Source organism: Saimiri boliviensis, chromosome 4 (genome assembly GCF_048565385.1).
Source record: "Saimiri boliviensis isolate mSaiBol1 chromosome 4, mSaiBol1.pri, whole genome shotgun sequence".
Taxonomy (NCBI): domain Eukaryota; kingdom Metazoa; phylum Chordata; class Mammalia; order Primates; family Cebidae; genus Saimiri; species Saimiri boliviensis.
The window spans coordinates 71,969,333-71,995,727 of NC_133452.1; the positions used below are offsets into that span (position 1 = coordinate 71,969,333).

Below are 26,395 nucleotides of genomic sequence, written 5' to 3' on the forward strand. Positions count from 1 at the left end.
TAGTATCTATTGTATTAAATATTGGGTCAACAATTGTATTAAATAGTATTGATAGAAGAATTTTTAAATACTTAGTTCTTTGCAGATGGCTAAAAATAATTTTTCTAGCACCTTGTATTGTCTTAAGGTATAACTAAAACAATAACAAGTCTTTGTGAGGGGTGCAGGGAGAAAGAGTTTAAGGAAAACTGTTATATAAAATTGTCCTGTTAAGATTTCTGTAAAAATATATCAAATTGTACTTAAAAGATTATATATTCTTTCTTATTTACTAATAGAAATAAGAAAAGAAAGGTGATGAGGGACTTGAATGTAAGGAAAAGCCATGTACTATATGAAAACATTTCTACTATCCTTTGGGGAAAACTGTTGAATCCTTTGATTCACTTACCCGTGATTTGCTGCATTACTGGAAAATTTCTAGGTAGGGCCATTATGTGAGTTTGTTTTCTAAGTAAAGAAAAATGACAAGGCAATATCAAAATGAATAATTAACTTAAAATGTAAAGTAATGAGACTGTCATGAGTATTGAACCAAATTTTCTTTTAAGAGATAGGTTTTCATGAATGAAAAATTTTGTTAAAGCATTTTTTAATGTTTTACAGAATATATTCAAAATTCCATCAAAAAAGAATGGAAGAACTAACTGAAGTTGGTCTACAGAACTTTTTTAGCCTTTTTCTACTGTTAGCAGCTGTTGCGGAAGTAGAAGATGTAGCAAGTCATGTTTTAGATCTCCTGAATTTCCTCAAACCTTCTTTTATAACATCTCAGAGAGCCCTCATTTGGAAGGGTCACATGGCCTTCCTCTTGATGTATGCCCAGAAAAATCTGGACATTGGTGTTTTGGCTGAGAAATTTGCATGTGCTTTCCGGGAGAAAGCAAAGGAATTCTTGGTGTCTAAGAATGAGGAAATGATACAGAGACAGACTGTGTGGACACTTCTTTCCATATACATTGACGGTGTTCAAGAAGTGTTTGAGACCAGCTATTGCTTGTATCCTTCCCATGAAAAACTGCTTAATGATGGATTTAGTATGCTTCTGCGAGCATGCCAAGAGTCTGAACTTAGGACAGTATTGAGCTTTCTACAGGCTGTTCTGGCCAGAATCAGGTATGGTTTTCAGTTGTATGCCAATTTATGATTTGTTTTATATCATTACTTATATGGATTTTATATTAAATTTATATACACACACACACACATACATATACATATTTACATACACATTTAATACATGTGTATTAAATCCAAATGTAGAGGAAAGATTTAGTTTTATACTATATGGGCATAAATCGGTACAGACTGAGTATATCTGTGTACTAAATGCTATTATATGAAATGCTTGGGACAAGAAGTGTTTTGAATTTTGGGTTTGTTTTGACTTTGGAATATTTGCATATACATAATGAGATATTTTGAGGAGGGGACCCAAGTCTAAACATAAAATTCAGTTTTGTTTCATATATATGACATCTTATACACATAGCCTGAAGATAATTTTATGCAGCATTTTGAATAATTTTGTTCATGAAACCAAGTTTTGACTGCAACACATCCCATAAGGTCAGATATAATTTTCTATTTGTAGTATCATGTTGGTGCTCAAAAAGTTTTGGATTTTGGAGCATTTTGGAATTTGGATTTTCAAATTAGTGATATTAACCTGTAGTCTTCAAGCTGTTTTTCAAACAGTAGCTTTTCAAAAGAAAGCTTATGTGCAAACACAAACTGCAGAAGTAAACTAAAGAGCAGCTCTGGTGCAGTCTGAGAGCCATGCCTTCCTTTAGCCCTTCCTTCCCCTGCTACCTCTCAGAAAGGTGTTTTGTCATTACCCAGAGATACATCACAGATATTCTGAGCAAGATCATGGGCTCATGTCTCAGATGGCTTTTACTGAAGCATTTGTGATTTTGTGCTCATAAGTAAGTTTTGGCCACACTATATATACTCTTTTTTAAAAAGTGACTTTCTTTAAATTTTTGCGGCAAAGTCATAGCCTTAACTACATCAATTTCTTCCAAATAAACCAGTTTTCTCTGAAATTAACATAGACAATTCTGTTAACAACACTAATAACCTATACAAAACTTCTGTTTTCAGATCCACTTAAATTAAGCAGATATATTAAATACACTCAGACACAAACTTGATGTGGATAAGAACAATGGTTATGATATTTATTGACTTTATCCCCTTTTTACTTAGAGGTTTTCCTTTGAAGTACATGTTCTTAAGAAGTTAAATACTGCCACTCAGTATAGTTACTCACTGCCACAGAAAATGATTATATTTGAAAAAATGTCCAAAGATAACAAACAGACTGCTTCCCTCTTCCTGATAATCACATTATAAATGTTTTCATCTGGTTTTCGGAGGTACTAAGCTTGGCAAGATTTCCAAATTTTGAAAATTTATATATTATCAAATTTATTTTTATTACTAACTCAATTTTCTTTATGCTGTATTTTCGTGGCAGATTTTATACTTCTTCCAAATGCCAACTTTGTTTTATTTGTTCAGTTTTTAAATAAATGTTAAGAGATTCCCTGTGCTTCTTGGGAAAATTAGAAATTTTTACATTTCTAGTATCAGTTTTGGTTTGTCTATATATTTTTCTGAATATATAAAACAAGAAGGAAGAGGAGGGTGTTGGTCTAAGCCATCCTGGTGATGAAGAACTCAGGTCACCAAAGGACTTGAGAGCGTAGGAATAAGAAAGGAAGAAAGTCTGTGGGCATCTTCAGAAGAGGCAGTCATGGGGAAAAAAGTGCTAGAATCCATATATCTTTCTGCCTTTTCCGTTGAAGATGGATAAGTCCTTTTTAATTCTTTTTAACAGTTAGATTGCTTCTTACATTGTGTTTTGTTTTTTTTTTTCTCTCTCAGAAGTTCATATCCTGCAAGTACTTTAAATTTAGTGCATTAATTAAAAATTTCTGGCAATCTTTTTTGGATTTTGTTAAAATTATATTGTTTGTGTAATATATTATCATGGTAGAAATGTTGTAGAAAAGAGCTATAAAGTGACAAGTAAATCTCTGTCCTTAGCTTTACTTCTTCATTCTCTAGTTCTCTATTTCTCTACTGGATGTGAATTTGTCCCCCAGGGAACACCTGGCAATGCCTGGAGACATTTTTGTTTGTCCCAACTAGGGGACACCACTGGTGAGGTCAGAAATGCTGCTAAACACTCTACAGTGCTCAGGACAGCTCCTACAAAAAAGAATTATCTGGCCCATATTCAGCAGTGCCAAGTTTGAGATACATTGCTCTAGTTCTAATCCCCAGAAATAAAATGGTTTCTACAGAACCTTCCAGATATCTCTCCTACTTACATATATATATATAAATACATTGAGACAGAGTCTCCCTCTGCGCCCAGGCTGGAGTGCAGTGGTGCCATCTCCGCTCACTACAGCCCTCCACTTCTCAGCTCAAGCAATTCTCCCCTCCCATGCTCAAGCAATTCTCCTGCCTCCACATCCCAGGTAACTGGGATTACAGGCATGTACCACCACGCCCAGCTAATTTTTTTATTTTAGTAGAAGCGGGGTTTCACCATGTTGGCCAGGCTAGTCTCAAATGCCTGACCTCAGGTGATCCATCTGCCTCGGCCTTCCAAAGTGCTGAGGTTACAGGTGTGAGCCACCATACCTGACCCTATATTTAAAACACAAAGTAGCTGATCTTTGTTTTGCAACTTCTTTTTTTTTACTTGATATTTCCTGAACAGCTTTTGACATTAAAACATGAAAACCTACCTAATTCTGTTAAATGACTACTTACTGTTTCATTGTATAGATGTGCCAAACTTGATCCAGCTGCTAATAATGGAAATGTATATTGTTTACCAGTTTGTTTCTTTAACATCTTTATATATGTATTTCTGTGTACTTGTGGAAGTATACCTGTAGACTAATTCTTTAGAATGAATTGGTATATATGCAATTTAAATGTGAATAGGTGTTACCAAATTTCATACCAAAAAAAACCCGTTTTATCAGTTTTTACTCTCACTTATAATGTGTGAAAAAGCTGGTCGGGTGGAGTGGTTCTGCCTGTAATCCCAGCACTTTGGGAGGCTGAGGCGGGCGGATCATGAGGTAAAGAGATGAGATCATCCTAGCCAACATGGTAAAACCCCATCTCTACCAAAAATGCAAAAATTAGCCGGACATGATGGCCATGCCTGTAGTCCCAGCTACTGGGAAGGCTGAGGCAGAATTGCTTGAATGTGGGAGGCGGAGGTTACAGTGAACCAGGATTGCATCACTGCACTTCAGCCTGGAGAGAGCGTGTCTGGAAAAAAAAAAGAAAGAAAAAGCTTCCATTCTCATTTTTAGATCATTGCATGGAGTGTATGTAGAAAAAGCATGCATTCTAATATAAGAAATAAGGCTGGATGCAGTGGCTCATGCCTGTAATCCCAGCACTTTGGGAGGCTGAGATGGGCAGATCACCTGAGGTCAAGTCCAAGACCAACTTGGCCAACATGGTGAAACCCCATCACTACTAAAAATACAAAAGTTAGCTGGGCATGGTGGCACATGCCTGTAACCCCAGATGCTCAGGAGGCTGAGGCAGGAGAATTGCTTGAATCCAGGAGGCAGAGGTTGCGGTGAGCCAAGATCACACCACTGCATGACTCCATCTCAAAAAAAAAAAAAAAAAAAAATCAGTTAGAAATGAAACACAGAAGTTTGTTAACACTGTCAGTTGAAGCTTGGTAATAGGCAAATTAGACTTATTTTGAAGGCCGAATAGGCATTAAAAAGAAAGAAAAAAGAAACTTTTCTCTCTTTCACATTCATTGACTAACTTCATCTTACCTTGAATCTCCTAACTGGAACTTTTCTTGCTGTGTAATTCTTTAAAAGTAGTAACTAGAAACATAAGAATAATTCTCATATTCTTGAAAGATTCAGTGCTTATAAATACTGTCTTCTTTATTCTTTACTAATTCTGCCATCCCTATTTATAGTTGAAAAAAATGGAAACATGTAAACTTTTTGTGGCTCATCTAAAATAACACATTTAAATTTCAGAACTGGCACTCAGACTCTTAACCTACTATGCCACAGCTGCCTTCTTACATTATATTTCTAATTAACTTACTAATATTTTTTTATTTTTATAGATTTAGAGGTTACAAGTACAGTTTTGTTACATGCATATATTGTGTAGTGGTAAAGTTTGGGCTTTTAGTGTAACCGTCACCTAAATAGCTTATTGTCTTTAAAAGCTTACAAGTAACTAAACCAAAACTAACTGTACCACTATATATAAAAAAATAGATTAGACATAATTGAATGAATGAAATCTTCAAACTTGTTTGCAAACGTGAAATTATTACCACTATTTGTATAATTTTGAGTGCTTTTAAATTTTGTTTTTGCTACAAACAAAAAGGGTAGTTGCTTATTGGAGACTTTTGATTACTTCGTTTTTATTATTTTGCAAGGTTTTTTTTAATGAGTCAGTTGGAAAAAATGAGAGATGTGGAGACAGATATATCACATTTTATTTGTAATAATTTTTCTTTGAAATTTTAGCACTATTCCACCTTTTAAATTTCACTTCTTGTGTTAAAAACAAAGTTTTTCTTCTTAAATTTATTTTAGTAGAAATCCATTAGCATTAAAGCTAAAGTTATTTCAGGAGTGTTGGAAAAATAATGCTTGCAAGTATGTTGTAAGTTAAGATGTGTGTCTGTTAGTCTGTGGGACACTATTCAGAAGTACAGAGGTCAAAATTAAAAACGGATGATGAAGACTGACAATTATATATAGTGAAATTAAGTTTGCATTGATATGAAGAGTTTCTTTTAACTGGATCTGGATTGAATTTGTAGTTTGCTGTCCTCTGGAATGCGAGTGATAGGGGATTGTGCTGTTGGCCTTCAGAATTAGCTTATGCAATAAGGATCAGATGTTTATGTTGATAACATTTGATTCCTTACACAGATGTCTGTCTTGGTTTTGTCTTATGCTAATCAACTACGATTGAAAACAATTGCTATAAAAAACCCATCAAATCATGTTCAGCTTATAGTGACCAAATCAGCAGTTTTAACAGATAGACGTATAAGGTCAATATATGAATAAAAATCGTGCAACGATATGCAAGTCTTTATTAATGCAGTTGTATTTTAGGCACTAATGTACTTTAGTAATTTGCACACAGATTACTGTATATAATAAAAGGAACTGTGACTTGGATAGGTTTATTTTATCCCATCAGTTTTTAGCATTTGCAAGCCAAATATTATCAGTGCAGTCCAGCTTTTAGTTTGGAATTTATTGGCGATGGGCCCAAGAGGTCATTCAGAATTGTTTACCTTAAAAATAAAGAAAGAAGGGAGGAAGAGTGGGAGAGGAAACAAGAAAAAGTTCTTTAGGTATTCAGTTACGGAGATGTGTTCCTAATTTCTTAACCCCAAATCTGGGACTTCATTGAAGATTTTTTGATAGTAGTTTTTTAGGTATGCCATATACTATTAATACTTTTAGAAAGGTCAAAAATATTTTGGATAGTTGTTAAAAATTAAAGCATAATCTTCACGCCCCCATCCCCTTTTAGTTAAGAGCAGAGGTAAATTATTTGAATTTTGGTTTACATAAGGAAGATGGATTATATAGATTATATTTATTCCTGGCTGCATCTCTGACAAGGGAAAGAATTAAGTACTTTACCCAACTCTTCTGTTTTCAAATTCAGGTGGGAATAGGTACCAGTCCTTGGATAAATATGTGTGTAAGAGAGAGAGAGAGAGTGTGTGTGTGTGTGTGTGTGTGTGTGTGTGTGTGTGTTGAACTGGGTAATAGTTTTGTAACTGTTTGACAGAAATTATAGGTAGGAAGGAACTAAGATCACTGATTAAAAAGAAAAGCAGTTCCCTCTAGGCTGTTAAGAAATAATAACTTCATATACCTCTTTCTGCTAACTGGAGCTGATGGCTCACCAGAGTATTCTTTATTGCTGATTAAGTAGCATTATGAAAATACTGACTTGGTTATGTTAACTAAATGCCTGTGTTTAAAACTTTGAATGTCAAATAGTTTTAGCAGTCATCTTTAACATTTCACATTACCTCTCTGGAATCACATTTTTAGTTCTCACTTGCTGTTATTTGAGGTTAATATAAAAATGGCTGTCTTTCATTTGTGAAGTTAGCTGTAGCCAAAAGCTTTCCTTTAATTATATCCATTCATGCTGCTATAGTTAAGGGTCTGTCAGCATTTCCATTATAAACCTCCATTTTCAGGATTTTATAACACAGCTATGAAAATTAGCTCTGGGCAAAAACTTGACATACAAGGCCTCATGAGATTCTCCCTCCTCCCCATCCCCCTTTTTCATTTTACTGAAGTAAGGGTGAATGATTTCAAAACGCCTTTTGGCATCTGCAAATATCATTTGGAGTTTAAAAAGAAACAATAAATTTTCAGAATTTGTACCTGTTTGTTTTACCACTTAAGGGAGGTTGTGGGCTTATGAATTTAAGCCAAATGGATATTGATCAACTGACATCCTATTTTGTATTAAACAAGAGACTAGTTTGAAAGATGTCTAAAGGCAGTTGAGAACTTGCCTAAAATGCTAAATACTGAGACTAAGAAATAGTTCAAAATTGATAATTAGGTTTTTGAGAGCCAATGTGCTGAAGTACAGCTTCTTAAAAGATTAAGGTTGTTTTCCTTGTCTTCAAAATACATTTTGAAAATATATATTTTTTTAAATTCCTTTTTTCCTCTTTCTATAAGGCTAGAAGATCATCTATTTGTTATATAAATAACTTTTGACATTTGAGGGGTGTGTGTGTATGAGCATGTAGAGAAAAACTGTGTTTATTATTCTCTTCAAGTATTTTTATGCTCAGTAGTTTTATTGGTGTGGTATTATTTATTCTCCACAAAGATTTTTGGTTTTTCTTTGCTTTTGTGAGAGAACTAGGGATTGCCTAGTCAAAAAAGGAGATAGTACAAGAGGAACTATTCACTTTAAGGTCTGCTGTATGCCAAATAATATACATGATATTTCAGGAAAAATAGAAATGATACTCTTGACAGCATGCAATTCTTTTCTTTTGTTATTGGGTGTTCTATTAGTATGAATGAGTTATAGCTTGTAATTATTGACAAATAGTATACAACAGACAAATTTGAAACTGGATAGGATTTTTTTTTAACAGAGTACAAATAGAGTGTGTATATTTTTTATAACAGTATTTTGATTGTATATTTTTTCTAACAGAAATAGAATTTTTATATTTTTTATAACAGTACAGTGTGTATATTTTTTATAACAGTACAAATACAGTTTGTATTTTTTATAACAGTACAAAGAGTTTGTATATTTTTATTACAGTATTTTTAGAGTTCATATAATTTTTATAACAGTACAAATAGAGTTTGTATATTTTTTATAAGAGTATTTTGAGAGTTTGCATATTTTTTTTGAAAAAGTTTTTTAAAAGTATCTTCCCATTCTAAATTTATTTATTTTATGTGTATGTGTGTATGTGTAAGTGTGTAACAGAGTCTCACTCTGTCACCAGACTGGAGTGCAGAGGCACAATCTCAGCTCACCGCAACCTCCACCTAATGGGTTCAAGGGATTCTCCTACCTCAGCCTCTCAAGTAGCTGGGATTACAGGTGCCCACCATCACACCCGGCTAATATCTGTATTATTTTTTGTGGGGGGGGGTCTTTTTTTTTAATTGCATTTTAGATTTTGGGGTACATGTGAAGAACATGCAAGATTGTTGTGTATATACACACATGGCAGTGTGATTTGCTGCCTTCCTCCCCTTCACCTATATCTGGCATTTCTCCCCATGCTGTCTCTCCCAAACTCCCCACCCCACCGCTGTTCCTCCTCTATTTACCCCCAACAGACCCCAGTGTGTAGTGCTCCCCTTCCTGTGTCCATGTGTTCTCATTGTTCCAACACCCACCTATGAGTGAGAACATGCGGTGTTTGGTTTTCTGTTCTTGTATCAGTTTGCTGAGAATGATGGTTTCCAGGTTCAACCATGTACCTACAAGGGACATGAACTCATCATTTTTGATGGCTGCATAATATTCCATGGTGTATATGTGCCAGGTTTTCCCTGTCCAGTCTATCATAAGTGGGCGTTTTGATTGGTTCCAGGTCTTTGCTATTGTAAACTGTGCTGCAATGAACGTTTGTGTGCATATGTCCTTCTAGTAGAACGATTTATAATCCTTTGGATATATACCCAATAATGGGATTGCTGAGTCAAATGGAATTTCCATTTCTAGTTCCTTAAGGAATCGCCACACTGTCTTCCACAATGGTTGAACTAATTTACACTCCCACCAGCAGTGTAAAATTGATCCTATTTCTACACATCCTCTCCAGCATCTGTTGTCTCCAGGTTTTTTAATGATCGCCATTCTGACTGGTGTGAGATGGTATCTCAATGTAGTTTTGATTTGCATTTCTCTAATGACCAGTGATGATGAGCATTTTTTCATATGTTTGTTGGCCTCATGTATGTCTTCTTTTATAAAGTGTCTGTTCATATTCTTAACCGACTTTTGAATGGACTTGTTTGTTTTTTTCTTGTAAATCTGTTTTAGTTCTCTGTAAATTCTGGATATCAGCCCTTTGTCAGATGGGTAAACTGCAAAAATTTTTTCTCATTCTGTTGGTTGCCGATTTACTCTAATGACTGTTTCTTTTGCTGTGCAGAAGCTGTGGAGTTTGATTAGGCCCCATTTGTCTATTTTGGCTTTTGTTGCCAATGCTTTAGGTATTTTGGTCATGAAGTCCTTGCCTACGCCTATGTCCTGAATGGTTTTGCCTAGATTTTCTTCTGGAGTTTTTATGGTGTTAGGTCTGATGTTTAAGTCTTTAATCCATCTGGAGTTAATTTTAATGTAAGGTGTCAGGAAGGGGTCCAGTTTCTGCCTTCTGCACATGGCTAGCCAGTTTTCCCAACACCATTTATTAAACAGAATCCTTTCCCCATTGCTTGTTTTTGTCAGGTTTGTCGAAGATTGAATGGTTGTAGATATGTTGTGTTGCCTCCGAGGCCTCTTTCTGTTCCATTGGTCTATATCTCTGTTTTGGTACCAGTACCATGCTGTTTTGATTACTGTAGTCTTGTAGTACGATTTGAAGTCCGGTAGTGTGATACCTCCAGTTTTGTTCTTTTTGCTTAGAATTGACTTGGCTATGCGGGCTCTCTTTTGGTTCCATATGAAGTTTAAGTTGTTTTTTTTTTTTTTTTTTTTTTTTCAGTTCTGTGAAGAAGGTTATTGGTAGATTGATGGGAATAGTGTTGAATCTGTAAATTACGTTGGGCAGTATGGCCATTTTCACGATATTGATTCTTCCTAACCATGAACATGGAATGTTTCTCCATCTGTTTGTGTCCTCTCTTATTTCGTTTAGCAGTGGTTTGTAGTTCTCCTTGAAGAGGTCCTTTACGTTCCTTGTTAGTTGTATTCCTAGGTATTTTATTCTCTTTGTAGCAATTGCGAATGGCAATTCGTTCTTGATTTGCCCCTCTTTAAGTCTGTTACTGGTGTATAGGAATGCTTATGATTTTTGCACATTGATTTTGTATCCTGAGACTTTTCTGAATTTACTTATCATTTTCAGGTGATTTTGGGCTGAGACGATGAGGTCTTCTAGATATACAATCATGTCATCTGCAAACAGAAACAATTTGACTCCCCTTTCCAATTGAGTACCCTTTATTTCTTTTTCTTCCCTGTTTGTTCTGGCTAGAACTTCCAGTACTAATTGAATAGGAGTGGTGAGAGGGGAGATCCTTGTCTAGTGTCAGATTTCAAAGGGAATGCTTCCAGTTTTTGCCCATTCGGTATGATATTGGCTGTTGGTTTGTCGTAAATAGCTTTTATTATTTTGAGATACGTTCCATGAATACCTAGTTTATTGAGGGTTTTTAGCATAAAGGCTGTTGAATTTTGTCAAAGGCCTTCTCTGCATCAATTGAGATAATCATATGTTTTTTGTCTTTGGTTCTGTGTATGTGGTGAATTACGTTTATAGACTTGCGTACGTTGAACTAGCCTTGCATACCTGGAATGAATCCTACTTGATCATGGTGGATAAGCTTTTTGATGTGCTGTTGCAATTGGCTTGCCAGTATTTTATTGAAGGTTTTTGCATCTATGTTCATCATGGATATTGGCCTGAAGTTTTCTCTTCTTGTTGAGTCTTTGCCAGGTTTTGGTATCAGGATGATATTGGTCTCATAAAATGATTTGGGAAGGATTCCCTCTTTTAAATTATTTGGAATAGTTTCATAAGGAATGGTACCATCTCCTCTTTGTATGTCTGGTAGAATTTGGCTGTTTACCCATCTGCACCTGGGCTTTTTTTGGGTGGTAGGCTCTTAATTGCTGCCTTGACTTCAGACCTTGTTATTGGTCTATTCAGGGTTTCAACTTCTTCCTAGTTTAGGCTTGGGGCAATGCAAGTGTCCAGGAATTTATACATTTCTTCCAGGTTTACTAGTTTATGTGCATAGAGTTGTTTGGTTTGAATTTTTGTGGAATCTGTGGTGATATCCCCTTTATCATTTTTTATTGCATCTATTTGGTTATTCTCTCTTTTCCTTTTTATTAATCTGGCTAGTACTCTCTCTATTTTGTTGATGTTTTCGAAAAACCAGCTCCTAGATTTATTGATTTTTTGAAGGGTTTTTTTGTGTCTCTATCTCCTTCAGTTCTTCTCTGATCTTAGTTATTTCCTGTCTTCTGCTAGGTTTTGAGTTTTTTTGATGTTGCTCCTCTAGCTCTTTCAATTTTGACAATGGGGTGTCGATTTTAGATCTCTCCTTGCTTCTCATGTGGGCATTTCTTACTATATATTTTCCTCTAGAGACACTTTAAATGTGTCCCAGAGATTCTGGTATGTTGTGTCTTCATTCCCGTTGGTTTCGAAGAATGTCTTTATTTCTGCCTTCATTTCATTGTTTATCCAGTCAACATTCCAGAGTAAGTTGTTCAGTTTCCATGAAGCTGTGCGGTTCTGAGTTAGTTTCTGCATTCTGAGTTCTAACTTGATTGCACTGTAGTCTGAGAGACTGTTTGTTATGATTTCAGTTCTTTTGCATTTGCTGAGGAGTGATTTACTTCCAATTATGTGGTGCTGAGAAGAATGTATATTCTGTGGATTTTGGGTGGAGAGTTCTATAATTGTCTGTTAGGTTTGCTTGGTCCAGGTCTGTATTCAAATCCTGGATAACCTTGTTAATTTTCTGTCTCGTTGATCTGTTTAATATTGACAGTGGGGTATTAAAGTCTCCCACTATTATTGCGTGGGAGTCTTAGTCTCTTTGTAAGTCATTAAGAACTTGCCTTATGTGTGTGGGTGCTCCTGTATTGCGTACGTGTATATTTAGGATCGTTAGCCCTTGTTGCATTGGTCCTTTTACCATTATACAATGTCCTTCTTTGTCTCTTTTGGTCTTTGCTGGTTTAAAGTCTGTTTTATCAGAGATGAGAATTGTAACTCCTGCTTTTTTTTGCTCTCCATTTGTTTGGTAAATCTTCCTCCATCCCTTTATTTTGAGCCTTTGTGTATCCTCGCATGTGAGATGGGTTTCCTGGACACAGCACACCAATGGGTTTTGGCTTTTTATCCAATTTGCCAGTCTGTGTCTTTTGATTGGGGCATTTAGTCCATTTACATTTAGGGTTAATATTGTTATGTGTGAATTTGATACTGCCATTTTGATGCTAGCTGGCTGTTTTGCCCGTTAGTTGATGTAGAGTCTTCATTGTGTTGATGCTCTTTACCGTTTGGTATGTTTTTGGAGTGGCTGGTACTGGTCGTTCCCTTCTATGTGTAGTGCCTCTTTCAGAAGGTCTTGTAATTTTTAATCAAATGAATTATTTATATAGTTTGCTCAAAATGTCTGCTGTTTCATTATATATAATTTGATGGAAATTTGGGGGCAATGTTCCAATAATTTTTGGGGAAACACATGAGTGCGCCCTCATGGTAATAAATAAAATCTGTAACCAGGTTATATTTGAAAAACCAAGTAGAGATATGTTGCTTACTAAGAGTGATCCATTTGCCATTTTTGTTTTCTTCAGAGAAAGCATGGTTATCTCTAAGGCAATACAGAATAAATGTTAGTATATCAGGAATGTATAAATTGTAAAATATATAAAGAAAAACTTTTTTCCTAATTTTATATATCTGTCAGCTGAGTGTGTGTGTGTGTGTGTATATATATATATATATATATATATATATATATATATATATAAAGAAATACTATATATACTAATTTATTGTGTGTGTGTGTATATGATTCACACACCATACAATTTACTGGTTTTTAATGTATACACACACACAATATATTATTTTCACTTTACTCTTTACCAGCCTTGAAATTTAAAAAATGTATTTTTATTACACATTTTATAATTCCATGCAGTAATATAAACTACTCACTATATTAGCTTCGAAGTGTTCCCTTTTTTTCTCTCTTTCTGAGAGGGAGTTTTGCTCTTGTTGCTAAGGCTAGAGTGCAGTGGCAATGGCATCAACTCTGTTCACTGCAACATCCGCCTCCCAAGTTCAAGCAATTCTCCTGCCTTGGCCTCCAGAGTAGCTGGGATTACAGGTGCCCACCACCACACCCGGCTAATTTTGTTGTACTTTTAGTAGAGATGGGGTTTTTACCATATTGGCCAGGCAGGTCTTGAACTCCTGACCTCAGGTGATCCACCTGCCTTGGTCTCCCAAAGTGCTGAGATTACAGGCCACCATTCCCGGTGCAGTGTTCACTTTTTTGTTTTTTGCTGAAACAGATTATTTCCTTAGTTTTTTATGTATAGGAATTAGTATTCAAATACCCATCTAAATCTGCTACGTAGATATGAGTTTTCCTTAAATAAGTATAAAGTGATTCTTTTAATATAATGTGAGGAAAAACTTATGTGCTGAAATCTTGACTTACTTATTTGTAAAATGAGGATAATACCACCTACCTCACTGGATTGTTTTGGGAGTTATATCCAATAATGAATATAAGGTAGTTAGCAAATTGCCTGGCTGTTAGTAAGTGTTCAGTGAATGTTAGATAATGCTATCATTATCATAAGTATTATTTCTAGAAGACCTTATAATCATTTCTTTGTTACACTTTATGCCTGGCAACATCAATGGGTGTGTGTTCGTGTAAGGGAGACATATCTTGGATGGTTTTTGACCCATTCCTAATATAATGCCTTTAGCATAGTGGCCACTGAGCAAAAAAAAAAATTTTTTTTTTTAATGTGTAATGCGTCATTTTCTTTAAAAACAAAGGATTGTAGGAAACAACATTGCCTCACTGTAAGGAACCCATTGGAAATATTAATGTTATGTTACTCAGTGCTGCTATAGAAAAAGAGAAGTAATATTTAAAGGTACAAATGTGACATATATATATATATCCTTTCTTTTTATATTCAGCTGATTCTTTTGGTAAAGTGGGGGAGTGTGTGCTTTCTTTGGTGAATTCCTTTTATCTTCTTTATTTTATTCTCACAGATGTCATTATGTCTGTTTTTAAAACATTAATACTGCTTGCCTCCACTGCCTTCCTTCCTCATATCTTTTTTAATGTCTTTATTGACATATAATTCACAGATCATATAGTTCACTAGTTTTATTCAGATATGATTCACACACCATACAATTTACTGGTTTTTAGTGTATTCATAGTTGTTTTGCAACTATCACCACAATTTTAGACCATGTCATTGCATTAAAAAGAAAACTTTTCTGACATCCTGATAGACCCAGTAGAAAATTTCACATTTCTTATCATGGTCTTCAAAGCCATCCACAGTCTTATTTTACCTTCATCTACACCTTTTTTTCGTGATTCTCCATTAGTCAGATGGAGCTACTAGTTCTCAAGAAATCTGCAAGTCTTTCCACCTTTGTTTATATCGTCTTGTTCAAAGAAGTCGAGGGTCAAAGTTGTTAAGTTTGACCTCTTGTCAAAACCAGTTGAGGGTTCAGGCCAGAGCATGACCAAGATATTAGGGCTGAATCTGTGGACCGAATAAGCATGTCATGTGAGAGTCACTGCTTAGAAAAGGGTTAAGTTGGGGGAATGGAAGTAATTGTCAGAATCAAAAGTGAGAAATGGTCAGTGCTGGTCATAGTAGACATAAGGGTGAGATGGCAGAGTATAGAAAAAGAAAAAAAAACCAAGATATTTTAGAATGGAAAGTATTTTCAGAAGTTAGTAGTATGTTGGTGAGAGGTAGAGAGATGGAATCAAAGAGCATGGTATCATGAGAGGAGCCAGTATTCCAGGCAGGAGACTTACGTGCACAACAAGTTGTGTTTTTTGCCTTTACTCCTTGAGGAACCCCTAGTATTTCCTGATAGTTGCTACCATCAAAGCACAGTATAAAAAGCAGGGGCTTTCAGCTCAGTAAATCTGAGTTCAAATTACCCCTCTTTTGTTTACCAACAGTGCAATCTTAGGAAGTTACTTAATCTTTTCTAAGTTTCAGCTGCATCTTTGTAAAATAATACCCACCTCATAGGATTTCCGTGAGGTGAACATCTGCTTAGATTTCTGCTGCCCAGTAGGGTAGCACTAGCTATGTGTGACATTTTAAATTAATGAATATAAAATAAAAACTTCAACTCTTTTGTAACACCAAATGACAAAGTCCTCAATAGCTATATCTAGATAGTTGGTACTGTAGTGGATAGCAGAAAGACCTGCCAAGGGATAACACTGACTTTGATGCTGTACCTGTCCAGAACGTGAATCATAATAAGTTTTCAATATGTTCAATACATGTTGTTTTTCTTCATTTATCTTTTTTTTTTCATTTTTATATGAATAATATTATCCTTCATGTCAAGCTTCTCTGGAAATATATGATTGACCATTTCAAGAACAGTGTATGCTTATCCATGTGTTACCAGTTGATACGATTTGGCTCTGTGTCCCCACCTAAATCTCATCTAGAATTGTAATCCCCACGTGTCCAGGGAGGGACCTATAATCCTCCGTGTGTCCACAGAGGGAGATGATTGATCATAGGGGCGTTTCCCACATGCTGTTCTTATAATATTGAGTGAGTTCTCATAAGATCTGATGTTTTATAAGCATCTGGCATTTTCCCTGCTCGCAGTTCTCCTTCCTGCCATCATGGGAAGAAGGTCCTTTCATCCCCATCACCTTCTACCATGATTTTGGGTTTCCTAAGGTTTCCCCAGTCATGGGGAACCATGATTCAATTAAACCTCTTTTCTTTATAGTTACCCAGTCTTGGGTATTTCTTTATAGCAGTGTGAGAACCGACTAATATGCCAGTCTTAAATAATCTCTATTCCCTTTGAATTTCCTGAATAGTTACTAAATCTCTAATGTCCTTTATTGTGTTTTACCTTGTATTATAATTATTTTCTATAGGGGAGACATATTCATGCAAAAAATATTATTCACAAAATTTACCTAGTGTTTTTGAATGTCTACTGTGTTAGTAGGCACTTAGGACATATCAGTAAACCAGTCACATGAAACATATATGGTATGCACTCATGTATTTGTTACATGAAAGACTAAGATGGTAGAGAGGAAGCACAAAGAAACTTGTGTTTATTTAAACCTTTACTTTTTCACCATTTCATACTACTTGAAAATGGTTTATACTTGTCCTGAAATTATGTATGCTTATCCAACAATTCTTGCCAATATGTCAACATGAAAGTAGATAACAGTAGTATCTATGCTGTCAGGAGATGGATTTAATACATAATCTGAATTTCATCTCTGTTTATTGTCTTCTAAGTACCTGTGGGCAGAGGGACCTCCAGAGGATGACAGGAGGTTTGTTCTTCTCAATTCAAAGGTTTTCGGTGTTATTGAAAAATTCAGTGTGTTTGCTCTACCTTATTATTTTCTGGACCACTATTATTATTTTATCTTTCTAATTCAGTAATTATCATTAAACTTTTTCCACTGAACTATGGAAACAGCTGGAGCAAGTGGGGCCTTTGAGCCTTTACCTTTCTTTTGAGAGATTTGGGAACTTCCCTGTCAAGGCTGGGTCTGCAGGAACTTTTTTGAATCTAAAAGTACAGTTTGTCTATATTGTGATTAGAGTGGAAGGAAGGTATTGGGAAGAGGGAACTTAGAAAATAGATTGAAGGAAATAATCAATAAAATAATTTAAGAAAATTTCTTAGAACTGAAGATTCTGTAATGAAAGGGCCTATTGAGTGACTCTAGCACGACATAAGAAAATAGAATCACAGCAGAGCCCATCTGAGAGAAATTCAAAATACTAGCTACAAAGAAAAGATATGAAAGCTTCCACAAACATTCCCCACCCTTCTTAGTCATCTTGCTTTGTATTTGCCATGCCCCTGGTTTTGTAATCTCCAGTTATAATCTAGGACAGATCTGATATTTAACCCCCGTTCCTCATAATTTATGTAATTAAAGTGGGAGGTGAATGAAGGTTTATATTAGATTATTTTGGCTGGGTGCGGTGGCTCACACCTGTAATCCCAGCACTTTGGGAGGCTGAGGCAGGCAGATCACCTGAGGTCAGGAGTTTGAGACCAGCCTTCTCAACATGGTGAAACCCCACCTCTACTAAAAATACCAAAAATTAGCCAGGTGTGTTGGTGGTTGCCTGTAATCCCAGCTACTTGGGAGGCTGAGGCAAAAGAATCACTTGAACCTGGAAGGTGGAAACTGCAGTGAGCCAGGATCATGCCATTGCACTCCAGCCTAGGCAAGAACAAAACCCCATCTCAAAAAAATTAATTAATTAAAAATAAAAAATATATTAGATTTTTTTTTTACAAGATTGCTCCTACTTCAAGAAGCAGATGAATAGAGCTTTGTGTTTAATTTTCTTACATATAGTTGTTATCAAAATTTGAAGTTACCAATAATATGATTTTTCTAGGATGAAACTCAGAAAAAATGTCTTGTTATTACAGAGGCAAAAGAGGAGATACAAGGGTGGAGAAAGAACACTGTGAAACAGAAACTAGAATGAAGAACATTGTATAAAAGAATAAGAAAAAAAGAAATATACTCTATAAAGGAAGCATTTCATTCCTTTGAAAGTGGATCAACTCAGTTGTTTAGGGAATAGAAGTTCCATGATTATTTTCTTTACCAACCACTGGAATATTTCTCTTTAGCAAATGGCAGTAAATCAAAAGATGTTGGGATGAGGCGAAATCTACTTTTCCCAATCTTATTTATGTCACTGTGTTTCCTAGTCTGAACCCTGTGGTTCACTATAGGTGTTTAGACCACCCAGATCTTTGAAGCTTTAGATAAAATTCAGCAATGAGTTTGTAGGAAGGCATCACTACTGTGCTTTTTCATGGCACCACACAGTGCTGTTTCTTAAACCAAAGACATGTTGTCATAATAAATATATTGAAGACTGGTAAATCACATTCGTGACAGATTTTTTAAAGTTAACTCTTCTCCATCTATGGAATAGGTGCTTTTGCACCTAAAATTGTGACTTCAGTGTATGAACTTAGTTAAAGAAACTCAGTAAGATAAACTGGCATTGTGGCTTTTGGTTATAAAAGAGAGGTACTCAGGAAGCAAATAAAATTTCAGCATTTATATCCAATAAATGCACTGCAGTAAGCTACCAGACATGTTTGGTTTTTAATGACAGTGAGAGAAGGAAACCAATTTTAATTATCCCCATAATTAATTACTTTTGGATTAATAAAACCTCGGAAGGCACTATAAATTGTGGAAAAAATAGGTTCATTATAGTTTTAAAATATTTCTGGCTATTCTTACCATCTGACTATTATTGTCAAGCTATTTAAGGTATGTTTTGTGGAAAACATCAGAGTACATGTTTTAATATATGAATTTACTGTTGCCCTTATATTGTCTATAGGAAATAGTTCTTACCTTTCTTCATCTGCCTTGTGGAAAAAGGTTAGTAACTACTGTTTCAGATTTTATTTATATTTTAAAGAAATTGAGGACAAACAAGGAGTGAAACTAGCATTTGAAACTCTTAATTTCAATTGTTTCTTCTTTACCTTACAAGATATATATTTTTCTCTCTTTAGGGTATCTCTTGTCAGATTTAAGGCTTATTTAAAATGAAAAGAAAGCTGGAGCAATTTTCTTTATTCCATTTCAGTCTCCTAAGGCCTATTTCCCCCTGGTGAGCTCATAGCAACAGGGGGGTTTAAGGGAATTCAGCTTTCTGCAAATTAATGTCTCACATCATGAAAATTCAGGACTTTTTTTTTTTTATCTTGAAAAGTAATACAGTGAGTGCGAGTATTATTTCTTGCCAGCGGGTGGAAGATGAATGATTTTGTCACAGTTTTACTGCTTGATGAGCAGTGTCCTGAGGGTCAGGCTTAAGTCTGTGTCACTATGCTGCTCATTACTCTTGAGCTAAATAAGGGCTGATTGGATCTAAATTGCCTAGCACATGGGCCACAGATGAGCTCAGTGAGCAGGGGATGACCTGCTATTCAGTCTGGGAGTAACCCCGGTGTGCAAATGCAGCATTAGAACACCGTGGGAGAATGAGAGGCTACCGGCTGCTGCCAGCAAAAGAAATCGAAATGTAAAAACTCTTTGATGCTGTGATGTTAGAATTTGAAATGTAGGAAGTGACAGGTTGATGGTACTTATCAGCTTTGGCTGGATTAGAGAACAGTGTCATCTTGCTTATATAATGACAGAAGAATGAAGTCAGCAGCTAACTACTGTGCAGAGCAAAGCCACTGCTGTTGCCACAGCCAGTCATTGCTGCCTCCTACTGGCAGTTTTCCTGGAAACTAGTAAAATATTATGAAGAAAAAAGCCTTCTCTGTTGGTTTCAAGGAATCTTACGCTCTTTGGTGGTGAAAAGCTGCTAGTGAAACAATGCCAAAAAAAATTTTAAACAAAATTAATTGTGAAAACATCAAAAATTGGGAAGTTGATTGTTCTAGAAGTTTCTAGTGGACTAAGGGTTAATCCATTTATGAAGCGAAACTCCCAGGGCAAGAAACCTTGTACACCGTTCCTGGAATAGTATTCTTTAAGGAGGCCTCAACTGGGTTGGTTGATCTCTTAATTATGTATTTCTTTCATCATCAATAACAGGACTATACTAACAACTAATCTTTAAAATCCAGAAACCACAGTGTTAGCACAGTTTGAAAGGCGGCTGATAAAAATACAAAGTAAAAAATGCCCCTGATTATGTGGCTTATGCTGCATAAATCTCTCTCTTAAGGAGGAGGTGGGATGGAAGAAAAATGTTCCTCCTATAAGTCAAATGGTTTGAAAAAAACAAACAAAAAAGTAAAATATGATATGAGATCTCTTTGTTTCATTTTACTCCTACAGTTGTAATTTTTTAAAACATCAGTATTAGGCTGCTATTATGTTTTTGGTGTTAAACTTAGAAAATGTAGACGGATTTTTTAAAAGTTATTTAACTCATCATGCTGAGAGAACTACTACTGGTATTTTGTTATATTCTTCTACACTTTTCCTATTCATATGCTTTTTTAAAAAACTAAAAATAGGATTAAATGTGATTTCGTGGACTGCCTTTTTCACTTATTATATCAACAGCTTTCCATATCAATGACATCTACATTATTAATTGGTGTTTATGATAAATATACCGTAATATTCCTTGGTGTGGGTTGACCATTTCTTATTTATGAAAACTTTTCCTATTTTGAATTTTTCACTATTAGATACAAGGCTCTGGTGAATGAGCTTCTGTGTATCTTGGTAGGGCTCTTGGGTATTGTACAGATTGTGCACTGCATGACCCCAAGGGTACCATTCACAACATTGTAAATGAGGCTTTGATCTTCATAGACTTGTTTGATTATATGTTGGAGATTTTTTTTAATGATTTGATTTAAAATACAGAACCTTAGATGTAATTCTTAAAAATGAATGAGAGTCATGGCTTATATTCAAGATTTACACACACACACCAACATATACAATCACATATATCCAACAGATGCAAATTTTAACTAGTAAAAAACCTTAGACTAGAAAAAAGTTTTTAATTTTTTCCAGATTTTTACAACAAAGCTGTAGTTCTGTAGGTTGGAAGAATAGAGATAGGAGACTTCTAGAGTCTGTGGGAAATGATAAGTAAAAGAATTAATAAATTAACTTTTATTTTCCAGAATTAGTATTTTTTCCTACACTTGTTAATATGGGTACCCCACTATTTCTCTAAGCCTTTTTTAAATTACTATTAACATCAAATATAAAATTTATAGTATGATTTCTGAAGCAATTGAAGGCTCTAGAAAGTTTTTAATGCCTCTCTTTTATATTTTTACATTATCAAATTTATGTATCTTGCAAAGAATGTAAATAATACAGACTTACTTGTAGTGAAAGATGAAATTCATTCTTCTCATAACCCCTGCCCTTCTTCCACAAAGGAAGCCATGATGAACACTTTGGAGAATATTGTTCCTAGCTGCTATTGTTTCTCCTTTTATCTACACTGCCTCCTTTACCACCTCTTTTATTTTGAAAGGTTGGGGGGACAAAAGTGGGATTATACTATGGAAATTTCTACAACCTTATTTTTTTCACAGAAAAAATTATCAAAGACATGTTTCTCTGTCTACACACACACATACACACACATAGTGCACATGCACTGTTTAAGGCTGTGTAATATCTCATTGTATAAATCAAACTTCATTTAACCCAGTGAATGTTCAGAAACTGTACATAATTTTGAGTTGGCTTGGATCTTGTTTTCAAAATCCTATTTGCTTAAAAATTTGATTTGCTTTGCTTATCTAACTGGAATATTCACTGTAGTTCAATTTTGTGGGTCGTTAATATATCCAGTGTCAAAACCATTCGTGCGGATTTTCACTTAAGTCATTTAATATGTGTGAATGGTAAATGGAATAGTCTTTTGCTTATAGTTGTAAAAAATTACTGTATTTTTCAAAATGTTACAAATGTGAATTTGAAACCTGACTCTGCCACTCTCTTTCACTGTATTCTTCAACAAGTCTTATCACTTCTTTGAACCTCAATCTTTCTAACCTGTAAAATGTCTATAGTAATACATATTGAAGAGCTGATTTGGAAGATAAAAGAGATAATATATGTTGTGTCTAACAGTGCACCTAGTGGTGATTGCTTTTATAATCATTATGTTGGTTTTAGAGAAGAAAAGTGAAAGAATTTATATTAGAATTAAATTTAAGACACAGAGTTTCCCATTCTAAGTTAAGATTTTTTAGGACTTCATTCTAAATCAGTACAGTGGTAGGTATTCCGTGAAAAGAATACTCTTTATGCTTTAAGTAGATACACAAATTACTTTCTTGGTCACATCTCTGCCCCTTTATTTTTCTTATGTCTTTGGAGAGATTCTGCTATATTAATTTTGTGCTTATGCATGAAACAGAAATGACTGTATTTTCCAGCCAACACGCTTATATTGAGTGCCCATCAAGTACTTGCCATGGCAGACTTTGTGCTAGTATTGAAGAAAATAGAGATGCATAAAATCAGAATGCTGCTCTCAATTGCCTCACCACTGTGTAGTGAGGCAGATATACAAACAGATAACTGAAATACACTGTGATGGATAGAATAATAGACAGATGTTGAAGACACTCTTCTTAAAACTTGCATGTGACTTACAGAGTTTTCTGAAAATGCCCTACATAAAATAAAGCATGTTATTATGTGGCAGTAAGTCAGCTACACTATGTCATATAGGTGATATGTGACAAATATTACAAGGGAGGAATTATAAGTCTTTAGAATTTTGTGTTTGTGTAGATAACAGTTCAAAAACTTTTAAAGTTTTTTCTGACATCTTGCACATATTCCATTAATAATAAAAATGATTAACTTTGCTACTTGTACACATATGTAAGGTCTTTAGTGAGTTGTTATTGCAGCACTGGATTATTGATACACTTTGTCACATTTTTTCCTTTTGATGTCTGCTTTTCTTCTATTCCCATTCCCTAACATCTAATGTTCCTTTTCCTGTGACTTTTGTTATACTCTGAAAATTCTTGCTCTTTTGAGGACAGCACACTTTGATATTTTAATGTGAAAAAAAAATAGATTCCAAAACCAATATAGTATTCCTTTGTGCGTTTTAGAAAGTTTATGTACATGCTAACAAGGATGCTAAATAGAGCTGTGCAACTTCCTTTTTTTTTTAATGCATTATACTTTTAAGATATGCTACTAGAAGATGAAGAAGTTTACATCAGTGGAATGAAAGATTAGGTCAAGAAGAAGAAATCTTTTGGGTTCAGGAAATGAAAGGTCCAGTACAAAATAATAAAGGGACAGGAAGACAGTTGTACACCTTGTCCAGGCAACCACTGTTACAGATTGAAATAAAATGATGATGAGCTATGGGAGGAAGGCCTACAGGAAAAAGTGAGACAGGAAAAAATTATTTTTCGTGTTTCAGGGAAGAGTAAAGCAAATTTATTATAAAATATGTTTGCTTTGAAAAGCCTATAACACAGAATGTGCATTGTTTTGATGCCCTCTTATTAAGTAATCTATTTTTTCTTTTAATGTTAATTTGCCACAAAATTGTATTAAATACACCAATCTTATGTGCATTATATATGTTTCAAATATATTGGCCCAATTGGAAATTTGCATTTTATGTATTTTTTTTGGATATGTAAAAGTTTTAAGGGATTTTTATATATAAATGTCATAATCTAAAAAATTATATATACTCACACATATGTAAGCAGCTAATAGTTTTTTAATTTTAGTTTCCTAAGAGGAATTCCAATGTAATTCAGCAAATGTTTTTTGAATGCTTTCTGTATCCCAGAACCATGCTAATAAGTATTCTTGTCTACATGAAAATGTTTCTGCACTTGTAGAGCTGACAGTGTAGTAGAAAGCCTTTATGCTAGTATGCCATTTGATGCCTCCAAGTTTTTATGTCTCCACTATCATTCTTTTTTAAATTCTGAAACGATTGGACCATTAATTTGATACAAAATGTAGAATCTCTCATATTCTGTAGACTGCTCATGGAAAATGGTAGGTGGCCTCTGGAATATAAGATATTACATATATTAAGTTGAATTAATGGTCCAGCTATTTCAGAATTATATTACAGTAGAAGTTTTGTGAGAAAATGTAACCAAAATATCCCTAATTTCCCAGAAGGCAAGTGTATTTTGCCTAACTTAGAGATTCAACACAGTTTAATCTTTCTAGTATTTCTATATAAACTAATACAGTCATGTCTTGTCTTTTGGTATGCTTTTCTGAATTTATCATTTAAAATGTGCTAGTGGGCACCAGGAGCTTGAATAACTTAAATATATGAACTTGTTTACATGTTAGACAGAGATATTTATTCTCATTGGAATAATGATTGTGGGGGAAGAAGTCCGACTAAATTTCAGGTACATAAATGAATCATTTCTCTTGCTTTGTTTAATGTCATTTTCTTTGGAATCACTGAAGTTAGAGGATCCTTTATTCATCCTGTTGTTTGTTTTAGTTCTTTTATTTATGTTAATACAAAGATTCAAAGTGAAGGGGGTAGGTTAAAATTGATACCTCTTCATGTTCACTTACTATCTTGCATATTAACCACTTTTTATATCTCCTCAGTTATTCATTAATACAGTATTTACATTTATTTTAGGAACAAGAACCACTGGTTTAAGGATATATAAAATTTTTATGAAAAAGCAAATTGAGGTTGGATATAAAGTGATGGAAAGAGCCTTTTGTACCTAATTCAGCTCTAACTGTGGGACCTCAGGCAGGTCCCCATATTTCATTTCTTTCATCTGAAGGATAAAGGACTGGATTAGATTACTTTAGTGTTTCTAATTATATCAATTATATATTGAATATTTTAACATTTTTAAGCAAATTTGCTTTTCTTTTTAAAGTTGATATAGGAAATGGAAATGTGATTTATACTGCCAGCACGATTAAATTAAATTTTACTAAATTACCATTATTTAGTTTTCTGCTTATATAGTGCTGCCTTTTCTCATTTTATGTAGCATGCATAAAATAAAATTTTAAAAAAATGACATAGGAAAGACTTTTCTTAAGTATCAATTGATAGTGCGACAAATATTATCAAATATTTTACTTTGGCTGATAGTGATTTTTTGTTATGCATTAGTTAAACAATTTAGTCAAGAAATATTGAGATAGCTGTGTTATTAAAGAAATCTTTTTCGATAGAAACATAATAACTATGTCATAGTTCATTACTAAACAGCATATTTGCTTAGGGCCTTTTGTATGTCAGAGACCTTTAAGCAGTTTGAGTTCTCATTTTCTTTTGCTTTGGGCTGGGGAGAGATTTGAAAAGAAAATTACAAATATATTGGTTGTAATTGTAGATAGGTTGAGATCAGTGAAGATAGAAGAGTACCCAGGCAATATTTCTTGGATGCTTTGTATGGACTTACTCTGTAACCGGTTCTAGATAGGATATGAGAAAGGCACAAGATATTCTCTAGTTGGAGTACATGATAGCACACAGAATATAAAAAAGTATTAGTGGGATACTGTAGTAATTCATTAACACTTATTGAGTGCTGTTTTTGCAAAATGCTTTTTGGTTTGTGTGCAAAAATAGGATTAGATTCTGTTCTTGGGGAAATTATTTTTAGTAAACTATATATATATAAAGAATATATATATTGTTAGTAAGCAATATATATATATATAATCAGTGTAGTGTAAAGTGAAAATTAATGAGTAATGAACACTTGAAGATATTTTAGGGTTCAGTAGGAGAAGGAAGAAAAAAGGTTGGAAAGAAAGGATTAGGAAAGATATTTTGAAATAGATGACATTTGAACTGGGTATTGAAGAAGTAGGATTTATTGTGATAAGGAAGGAGGAGGGATAGGGAGAGCCTCTTGAAAGGGGTCGGATATGAGTGGCAATTATATAAGTTGTTGAAGAAGAGAAGTAGTAAAAAATGCTAAAGCAGGAGAGTGACTTAAGAACTGGAAGTTGAGATGGGTTAAATGTTTTTTAGGGAGCAATATAAACTAGTCTGATGAATACAGAGGATACATACTCCAGTAGAAAGTTACACCAGATTATGAAGGACTTTGAAGTTAGGACCAGAATATAGACTTGGGTGAGGAGGAAATCAAGGACTATAGGTTTTAAGTAGAGGGATGTGACCAGAGCAGTTCTTAATACCCTCCAAATGCTATTCTCACCCCCTGAGTCATAAGATCCTTGAGAGAAAGACTTTCCGGTTTCTTTTCCCTTTATCCCTGTGCTTGAAATACTCTTTAATCTCTTTTCTACCTGGAAAGTTTATTTCCTTTCAGGTATAAGTGAAATATGCAGTTTCC

At 34.5% G+C, this 26,395-nt stretch overlaps 1 protein-coding gene across 1 annotated transcript in view; it reads left to right on the forward strand.

Annotated features, from left to right (window-relative positions):
• MMS22L (MMS22 like, DNA repair protein) overlaps positions 1–26,395 on the forward strand; it is a 141,520-nt gene that overhangs the window by 56,050 nt on the left and 59,075 nt on the right. Inside the window, exon 14 of the mRNA XM_039467936.2 lies at positions 607–1,116. Coding sequence (XP_039323870.1) covers positions 607–1,116 — 510 coding nt within the window. The remainder of the gene's footprint in view (positions 1–606; positions 1,117–26,395) is intronic.